Source organism: Lepidochelys kempii, chromosome 1 (assembly GCF_965140285.1).
Source record: "Lepidochelys kempii isolate rLepKem1 chromosome 1, rLepKem1.hap1, whole genome shotgun sequence".
Lineage (NCBI taxonomy): Eukaryota > Metazoa > Chordata > Testudines > Cheloniidae > Lepidochelys > Lepidochelys kempii.
This window is the reverse complement of record NC_136380.1, coordinates 48,219,189-48,229,632: the sequence shown is the minus strand read 5'-3', so window position 1 is coordinate 48,229,632 and position 10,444 is coordinate 48,219,189. Positions and strand designations below refer to the sequence as shown.

At 39.0% G+C, this 10,444-nt stretch overlaps 1 protein-coding gene across 2 annotated transcripts in view; it reads right to left on the bottom strand.

Annotated features, from left to right (window-relative positions):
- Positions 1-1,476: 1,476 nt before the first annotated feature.
- Positions 1,477-10,444, bottom strand: part of MEDAG (mesenteric estrogen dependent adipogenesis) — a 33,149-nt gene continuing 24,181 nt past the window's right edge. The window contains exons 3-5 of one of the 2 annotated variants that reach the window (XM_073341165.2): positions 9,901-10,013; positions 6,385-6,668; positions 1,477-4,004 (exon numbers count right to left, since the gene is read on the bottom strand). In XM_073341165.2, coding sequence (XP_073197266.1) covers positions 3,986-4,004; positions 6,385-6,668; positions 9,901-10,013 — 416 coding nt within the window. In that variant the 3' untranslated portion in view covers positions 1,477-3,985. Of the gene's footprint in view, positions 4,005-6,384; positions 6,669-9,900; positions 10,020-10,444 lie in introns of both variants that reach the window. The other variant, XM_073341161.2, reaches the window with a different exon arrangement.

Here is a 10,444-nt window from a genome sequence, read left to right as displayed (position 1 = left end):
GATAGAGGGCAGGGGAGTTTGGGGAGTGGTCAGTGGCATGGATAGGGGTCGGGGCGGTCAGAGGGCGGGGGTTGAATGGGGGCAGGGAGCCTGGGAGGCAGTCAGGAAGGAGAGAAGGGGTTGAATGGGGTGGTGGGGGGCAGCTGGGGGCGAGGGGTCCAGGGTTGGTCAGGGAGAAGGGGTGGTTGGATGGGGCAGGGGTCCCAGGGGGCAGTCAGGGGCAGGGGGTCCGGGCATGGTCAGGAGACTGAGAGTGAGGGGGGGGTGCATGAGTCCCCAGGGGACCATCAGGGAACAGCGGGGATTGGATGGGGCAGGAGTCGATAAGTTTATGGAGGAGATGGTATGATGAGATAACATCGTTTTGGTAATTAAATATTCATAGTTAATAGGTCCAATGGCCTGTGATGGGATATTAGATGGGGTGGGATCTGAGTTACCCAGGAAAGAATTTTCTGTAGTATCTGGCTGATGAATCTTGCCCATATGCGCAGGGTTTAGCTGATCGCCATATTTGGGGTCAGGAAGGAATTTTCCTCCAGGGCAGATTGGAAGAGGCCCTGGAGGTTTTTCGCCTTCCTCTGTAGCATGGGGCACGGGTCACTTTCTGGAGGATTCTCTGCTCCTTGAAATCTTTAAACCACGATTTGAGGACTTCAGTAGCACAGATATAGGTGTGAGGTTTTTTGCAGGAGTGGTGGGTGAAATTCTGTGGCCTGCGTTGTGCAAGTCAGACTAGATGATCATAATGGTCCCTTCTGACCTAAATATCTATGAGTCCCTGGGGGGCCACCAGGGGGTGAGAAGTGGGGGGTAGGATAAGGGGTAGGGGTAGGGGCAAGGGCAGGGGCCGGGGCAAGGGCAGGGGCCGGGCCATGCCTGGCTGTTTGGAGAGACACAGCCTCCCCTAACCGACCCTCCATACAATTCAGAAACCGGATGCGGCCCTCAGGCCAAAAGGTTTGCCCGCCCCTGTTCTAGGCTCTTCCCTTTTTCTGGAGGTGATAGATCGGATCACCTTCCTAACAGCCCCAGATTGCCTTATTTCAATATGACTAGTTTGGAATGTAAAGATGTGACCGTTCACTTCCCAGCTTATGGCTGCTCCCACTGCTTAGCCAAAGGCCTTAGCTTAAGAACAGGGCCTCAGATGGTCACAGTGAGAAAAGGCCCTACAAACAGGCAAACTGTGATTCTTTCTTTCTTTCATAACTAGTTAAGTGGTAAAAATACACCTAAATTCTTAAAGTATAGGCCTTTGCAAACAGACCTGAATATCTATATCCTAACAGCTTGTATTGGGTGAATTGAAAAATATTTTGTTTTTTTACAGTGCAAGTTATTGTAATAAAAAATATAGAGTGAGCACTGTATGCGTGTTGTAATTCAAAATCTTTGAAAATGTAGAAAACGTCAAAAATATTGAACAATAGAATACCATTTATTTAAACTGCGATTAATTTTTTTTAATCACTTGAAAGCCCTAATTTTGGCACATGCCTACAAAGGTAGAATCATACATTAAAAACAAATCTTTAGAACTGGAAATAACATTTTAAACAGAAGTACAAAAAATGTACAAAATATTTGTGTCATATACAATAGTAGAAAATGTCTAAAATTAGTTTAAAAGATATTTAAAATTTGTTGACTAGTCCCTTTATATGAGAAGTCCAGCAACATTTAATGCTGTATTCTAACAATGTGAGTATTATTCCACTCCACATAGAATATTTTTCTGAACAAGCAAGATGAAGGTATTTGAGCAAGTATATACAGTAATAGACAGCTTCAAACAGAATAAAAAGACTACTGTACAGTATGCATGAGCTTAATAAAATTACACGAAGGCCAGCAGTAAAATACAGAACTTCATGACAATGTTGATTATAAAGGATATGGTATATTAGGTTTATTACTAAAGTCAGTTTTATTCAGACACCATACATATAGAAAAAAATTAGTCACCAGGGCCAGCTGTCACCATGTCAAATTGCATAATTGAAAACACTTATTAAAATTCAGAATCCCATTTTTCATATTGTTATTCAGTCTAAACTTTGCAAGATGTAAGATTGCTATTAATACAGTTTCCAAGGCCTGCTTTACAGGTATCCTGGAAAGAAAGAATTTTGTGGCAGAGAGACAAGTTCTCAGCTATCATAAGTCTTTCTTTGATTCATAACGTAATTACCAGGGTGCTCCCAGTGTCTATGGCAATGTGGATTCTCACCAATATCTGGAAGTGTCTACAAAATACTCTGAAATTTAGTCTTCCACCAAGTCATCAAGAATGTCAGTCATTTTAATCTCAGGAGCCATGTGTACTGTATGCAGCTGTTTCTTAAGAAGTTCTTCCATGATCAATCATTCAACGGGGGAGATGATGTATGGCTCAACCACTGTTAACAGTGGCTGATTTTAAAAAGCTTTTAAAGTCATGACCCATCTGACACTTTAAATATTACCAGTAAAACGCACAAGATAAATGAAGACATCAAACTAACAAATTACAGATAATAAAAAAAATAAATCTCAAACTATGAGAGCTAAAGTGAATGTACAGCCTTGTTTTGTCTTAAAGCCTCCTTTGGAAAGAGATTTATTACTACTGATGGGTTTTATACTGAAATTTTTTTACCTGTAAAAGAACAGCAATAAGTGGAAAACATTTTAAGTAACAAAACACACTGTGATTTAAGTAACAATATTCAAGTTTAGGATTTTTACTAACTGGTTTACTGTACCAGAAGATAGTGTACTTGCTTCAAGGCATAACTTGTAGTGTCAGATTTCAGTCATCTCCAAGTGAGATAGCAGCATACCCAGACCACTTTAAAAAAAAGTACAAGTATAGCAACATTGGACTCATTTAGCACTTCCCACGGGAGGCTCTGAAAGGGTTTTACAAACATCAGTGAAGCTTCAACACTCCTGAGAGAGAGATTAAATGTTATTCCCATTTTACATATTTTTGGAAATAGAAGCACAGAGAGCTTAAGCAGCATGTGGCTGAGGTGGGAACAGAATTTTGATCTTCTGATTCCCTGTCCTCTGCCTTAACCACAAGATTCTATTCCCCCACCCTCAAATTTCTAGATCAACAGTTGGACCTCAGGTTCCCAGGACTGGGAAAACAATCTTTGATACTATACCCAGCTTCTAGATTCACAACAGCCTGGTCAGTCCTCAAGTCTTGACCAGCCTCAGAAACATGTTTAAAAATACACTTAAACATAGATCAAAACAGATTGCAGTAAAACTAGTTTGTAACCCTGCTAGGCTTACTTGTGTGGACAGGGATCAAAGAACAGTTTTAAACATTTTTTAATGAAGATTGTTTGGCTTAACATAGTTTGGCCAGCATTGTAAGAAAGTTCAGAAATTGCAGCAAAAAGGTGTTTAAATATGATTCCACAGCCAGCGATGACAGGGCCGAACTTGGATCTTTATTGGAACACTGTGATAAGTTTCCTAACCAACAATTTGAGACCTATTCTCACATTGCCAAGTCTTCAGGAGAACCATGCTAATCACCTCGTCATCCGGGTTTAGGCAAAGCAAGCGAAGTAGCAATCACAGAAGAGTTCAGTGTGTGTTGCAGTAGTAAGCAAACAGACTTGGTGTTATGGAAAGAGGAAAGGAGGAGCCACACAATACCCACTGACAACTCTGCTTCCCAGGGAGATGCCCTTTTCAAAAGAAAGAGGATCATGCTGGGGGATGGAAGAGTAAAGAATAGAGCAGAATCCCCTCCTGGTATCCTAGAAGACACAAACAACGAAGAGTTCCCTCACTCCTCCCTTCTCAAACTTCTCGCTCCTGCAATGCGTTGATATGCATTTGCATTCTCAGTTGAAAGTCTTATGATTTGTATACCAATTTCATGAATAGTTTTGGTCTTCCTTCTGATTCTTGAACTCGTGGAGTTCAACATATTCTCACAGGAGGATTTGTTAAAGATGGTTGTGGTGTCAGACTGCAGTTAAAAGCATCTACCGAATCTGAAAAATAGTAAGAAGAGCATGGTTTACAACAAGCCTACTAAGAAATAAACAAACCAGTAAGGCTCACCACCAAAGCATGAGCAAGAAGTGATTTAGTTACAAGTTTGAAGAGTAAAGAAGCTGAGTGCTCTAGAGCACCAAAAAGGAGATTAAGGGAGATTTTCAGAAGCACACAGGGCAGCTAGACACCCAACTCCCACTGAAAGTTAAGAGGAGGGGAAAACATTTTCCCTTCTTGGGATAAAAAGCCTTTGCTGGACAATTAGTAGTATTTCACATATTTAAAGCCTCATCTCCTCTATAAAGAAAGGTTGCTTACCAGTAATTGTTCTTCAAGAGTAGCCTCTGGTATTCACAGCTTGTGGGATTTGACACCACTGAATTGCTGAGCTGCAGAACTGCCTTGAAAAGCCATGTCTGTTGGGGATTCCACAAGTGTTCCTGTGTGATGGTGACGCAGTCACCCTACTCTATATACAAGAGCATGCAGCTTTTCAAGGTAGTTCAGTGCCAGAGGTGCCAGATCCCACAAGTGGGAATATCCAGAGGTCCTCAAAAAAAACCCAAAAACCACACAAGTTTGACAAAGTTTGTTAAGCTCTGTTGAATCTCAGCCCACATTCTAATAGATCAGGCTGAACTGCATGGCTATATCTGGGCCATGTTCTAGCCAGATTCAAAAACTGTGGAGGGAATTAGGCTAAATTCTCTAGATAGAATAATTTTAGCCTGATTAGAACATAGTTCAGCACAATATTCACAGACCAAGCTCCAAAATATATTCGAAAAGACAAGTCAATAGGCTAAAGAATTTAATTATAACTGTCAAAACTGTTTCTCTGTCATAGATGGGGCCTTTGACTTAACCATACCCCTAAACTGTACTAAGTTCCCATGTATGCCACAAAATGGAATATGTTTTAACTGTGCTGTGGGGATAGTGCAGAGGAGACTTTAGGCCCTGTTCACTTTTCAGCTGTAACCAAGCTCAGGACACATTTACAACAAGGTTAGAAGGTTTAGCATAGTTGGGATGTAGCCAAGGCTAAAGCACTGGACAATCCAGAAAGATGGGGGCTTAGTTTTATTTGTGCATTATGAGCAGGAGCATTAGTTTGTCACTGTGTTAGTTACAAATTGGCAAAAAAGTGGAGCTGTTTCTTGCTTCTCTCCCATCTCCTTTTCCTTATCCTCCTGTTGGTTTTTGATACAGTGGTTATAGTTCTAATGTGTCAAGAGTTAAAGAGCTTCTTTTTAAAGAAAAGTGGGGGAGGCTGAGAAGAGTATAAAGAAAGGGAAGAGAAGAGGAGGGAAAGATGAAATTGGGAAAAGTAGTATGGAACAGATGAGAGGAAAAGGAGGTACAAGACAAAAAAGAAAAAAGGTGGAGGAGATAAAGGAAGCAAGAGGAGAGAGATGGGGACAGCCAGTCCCTCAAAATAACCTAAAGCAGAAACTCCCATCCATTTCTATTTTTCTTTTAAAAAACCACAAAGTATTCTTAAATATCATGTTTTAAAAATCTTAATCATAATAAACCTACAAAAAACACAGGAAAGCACTATTAAAGCTCATAGACAGCTCCAGTTTCTGTAATTAACCAAAACAAAGTTTTATTTCAGCTGTCTACAGCTGACATTGTGGGTTGCAGGTATGTGTGCACAAGTCATGCCATCCTGTAAAAAAGCAGGACATTTTGAAAAGATTGCAGAGGAGACACAAAGAACCTGCCAATAGCATGGACAATTACCTACTGTATGCACTCAACTTGGGTGAACATTTTTACAAATTTAGTCTTATAACAATGAAATATTTTTTTACAAACTAGTTGACAATTGGTTATGGGGCATTTGATTATTGGATTTAGAGAATTATTTATGCAACACCAAAAAATGTGCAAATTCCTTTGCAGCCCAAATAAATCATGCCATGATTTCCCTCCTCTCTGCCAAAGAACTTGCACTCTAATTATGGCTGTGATACAAGTGATTTTAATGATACGTGCATGGGTTAGAGCAGGAAAAGTGTTAAGAGTAAATATTACCTGAGCTTGGTTTTTCAAAGCCCTGTGTTGTATATAACAAAATCATTCTCTATGTCACAAAGATATGCTAAATGATGTTGGTTTTACATTGCTCACTGCACAGCTTCACCTTTAACTGAAGGTACACACTAATTATTGAAATGATGTAGGAGACATTTGAAATTGCTGGTTTAAAAAATGGAATTGCAGACATCCAGAATTTGTTTCAGGGGACATTTCTGAATTTTGTATAATCCTGATTTTAGATAATCAGAGTTCAAATAATTGGGGTTGAGTTACAGTATATTAAAAAGCAGTAACAGTAGGATTTTGTCTTGTATGATATCAACCTACCTCGAGGGAACACTGAATTTTCTGTCTGAAAAACTGTTCAAACGGACATAAGGTTCACTCATTTTTTCTAGAAACATAGTGATTATTTCCTTCTTTTCCGGACTGGTATTGGACAAATTCAAAACTTTCCCAGTCACTGCAACTGTGTTTTTGCTGATCCCAAACCAATAGAAGAAATCAAACAGGGCATCAGATTTGAACTCATAGGAAAAGCTCAAGTCTTCTCCGGTAACTAAATGGCTTCCTGGAGGGAAAAAACTCTTGACAACTTCTTGGAAATCAAACTGGAGGGAAAAAAAAAAAAATTAAATGTTTAAAACCACGTAAGGCATGATCTCTGCCGCAAAGAGCTTACAACTTATACTTTAGATGTGACATCCTATTTAAAAAACCCAAAACTTACCCATAGAATTTGAATCTGCAGTTGCAGATATGGAGACCCTGCAGCATTCTAATCCCCTATACCACACAGCTGTCTATCACTAGCATCACTGCTTTGACATTTGACTCACTTTCCCCTTGCTTTCCTTGTGATTGGGGCGAGAGGGGGACACAGCAACGGTGCAGAAAGAGTGTTAAAGCAGTGACCCTAGCGATACTAGCAGGTGCAGTGATGCTTTCAAATAAACTTAATATAATGGGCAAGGGAGTTGCACGAAGAGATATTTGAATACTGAACTCCTATGATTATAGTTCCTTTTTGCCCCTAGAGATGGCCTATATCTGTATTGTCAGAATTTCCTCATCCTTAAAACGTTAACCTGACAAACTTCACTTGTCCTAGATTTTTTGCGCCACGAAGACAAGAGTGAAGGGTGAAAACTACATTAGTCTGACAAGCGTCTAATCTTACAGCAGCAAAAAAATTCAAGTTAAAGCTCAAATTCCATGCTCATGACTATACCATGGTCTTCTCAGTAAAAAATGTGCTGAAACCACACATTTTAGCAGACTTCTGTAGAACATGAAGACTGCCTACTACCAACCAGATCTTACCCGTTTATAAATATGTACTTCATGGTGCAGATGGCCATGGGAGAGATTTTCAGATCTGCACTTCAGAAACACAGGATCAACTAGCTAATTGCTAATAAAATAGCTAATCCTATTTTGGGGGATAGACTATATCCTAGTGCCTCATTCTGGCTTCACAGCACAAAATATACTTCTTAGAAGTTCTCTTGCCTGAAAGGATATTAATTGTCTTCCTACCAAGGGACAGCATTATCAAAAGTATATTTGAGTGCAAACCTAATTATCAGAGCCTACATTTTCTGAATTGCATATACAGATGTGTGCATGAAAAACTTGCACATGCAATTACAGTGATTGTACAGGCAACTGCAAAAATGACATGCACAAATGGCTATTAGACATCTAAATAGTCATTTGTACACATAATTTATTCATGCACGCAGAGCACATATTTCTGCAATTCTAGGAATAATGTCTAAGGCCAGGTCTACATTAGAAACTTTTACCAGTACAGCAACGCTGGTTGGGTATGGGATTTTTTTGTGACATTTCTATACTGGCAAAAGCCCTAGTGTAGATACAGTTATACCAGCACAAAAGTGTTTTGCCAGTATAGGTTATTTAGTTTGCCAAGCCAGTCTAAGTTGCACTGGCAAAAGCATTTTTTTGCCAGTATAAACTGCATCTTTCATAGAGGAGTTTGCCGTTGTAACTATAGCAACAAATCTTTTTTTAATGTAAACCTAGCCTAAGTATCAGATATGCATGACCTAGCATCACACATTTTACATACACAATTTGCTTTGTGAAGTGCTGCTCACACATGATGGTATAAAACACTTAGTTGAACACGATGCCAATGTTTTCATCCCAGAGGAAGTTTTAAAAAGATATATACTTTTCAGTTCATTCATCATTAGATATGCTTTTTTCCTTTTGAAAATTCAGAATGTTGGTCTGAACAAAATGAATACTGATTTCCTTTACAGAACGTTAAGCAATACTGGAGTAACATTCAACAAGTCTCAGATGAAAATGCTACAGTCAGGTTTCAATGTAATTCATTTATTGCTTTATGACCTCTAAGTCCTCTTGAGACTGTTGCAATCCACATAACACCCCCTATAATAATTTTGCATCTCTGATTTTTCTTACAGATATGAAGAAACATGTAACCTGATATATAGTTAGCTAGGCCCAGATCCTCAAAAGAATTTAGGCACTTAACTCCCTTTATTAGCAATTAGCTAATTGATCATGTGTTTCTGAAGTGCAGATCTGAAAATCTCTCCCAGGGCCATCTGCAAAGTGAAGTACATTTAAATAAAATCCATTAGGCATGTACATACCTTAGGATCTGGGCTTTAGTGACTACACATCTGGAGGTGAAAGACATAAATAATTCCAACTAAGTTGAATTCCAAAGTTGACATTTAATTTACACAAATTGTATTCCTTTGAGTCATCTTTTTCTGTTACACTGTAATGGACTAGTGCTACTTTATGTTTCCACCCACTTTTAGTCAGACCGTATTCCTTTTTTGGGATGGAGGGGGCCTGGTGGGGATGGAAATGCCTAACACAACCAGCTTCATCTGCAGATCTGGTAATCCACGCTTTGCAAAAGATCATGATGTAGCTGAAATATAGTACTAAATGGAGTAGGCTACCTATGATTCTAAATGCTCACATATTGTTTGCAGTGTTGTTGTAGCCATGTTGGTCCCAGGATATCAGAGAGGCAAGATGGGTGAGGTAATATCTTTTATTGGACCACCTTCTGTTGATGAAAGAGGCAAGCTTCTGAGCTACACAGAGCTGTTCCTCTGTGTTTGGAAAAGGTACTCAAGAGAGTCACCGCTAAATACAAGGTGGAACAGATTGTTTAGCATAATTCGTTAACACAAGTTATAAGAGCCCATTCAAGGTAAAATGGCCCGTTAGTCTGTAATCCACTAACCTCCCCTTTTTTGTGCTATGACTGCAGAGATGCTATCACAATCAGTGGTAATAAGATACTGGATTTGTGGTTTATTACAACAAGCTGTAACCCACTAACCACCCCTTTCTTGTCCTATGACTGCGGAGGTGATAACTGGCCACATCATCTTGAATGGTCTCTTACAATGCACATTATGTACAACATTAAAATAGACTGGTATAATGTTGTTATGGTTCACAGTATTTTATAGATTAGTTTCATTTGCAGGAATGAATTTGGTTACCCTTTTGGGTACTCTCACAACAACAACAACATTTTATGTCCTCTGCTCAATAGGATCCATTGAATGCTTTTAACTTCATCAGATTAAAAATAAATGAGGGCAAAATTTGACACTTACTTGCTAGGAATGTAAAACAAAACAAAAAAACCACTCTAAAACACAGAACTTTGAGTTTGGCAACTAAAGAACATCTGTTTATTTGCAAGTTTCCTCCAGAAACCATTTTGGTTTGTGCCTCACACAAGCCAAAAGGAAAGTTAATGTTAAGCACAAACAGCTTTGAGTATCTTATTAACAGCACATATCCAGGACTCACCCGCAGTTTGTAACTTTCTCCGAACACTGAGGATATTATTGTGTTCATTCCATGCTCTATCTGTCTTCTTATCTTAGGATGTCGTGTGTTCACGATAAATGCGTACGTTTTTTCTGAAACTGATACAGTTAAAATGTCACTAATTCCTACATCTGACATCAGCAATATTCATTAACATGCACTGAAGTCTTTAGACCAGTGGCTCTCAACCTTTCCAGACTATTGTACCCCTTTCAAGGGTCCGACTTGTCTGCATACCTCACGTTTCACCTCACTTAAAAGCTACTGGCTTACAAAAATCAGACCTAAAATAGTGAAGTGTCACAGCCACGCTATTACTGAAAAATTGCTGACTTTCTAATCTTTACCATATAATTATAAATTAGAATATGAATATTGTACTTACCTTTCAGCATATAGTATATAGAGCAGTATAAACAAGTCATTGTATGAAATTTTAGTTTGTACTGACTTCGCTAGTACTTTTTATGTAGCCTGTTGTAAAACTATGTAGCCTGTTGTAAAACTAGGCAAATATTTAAAT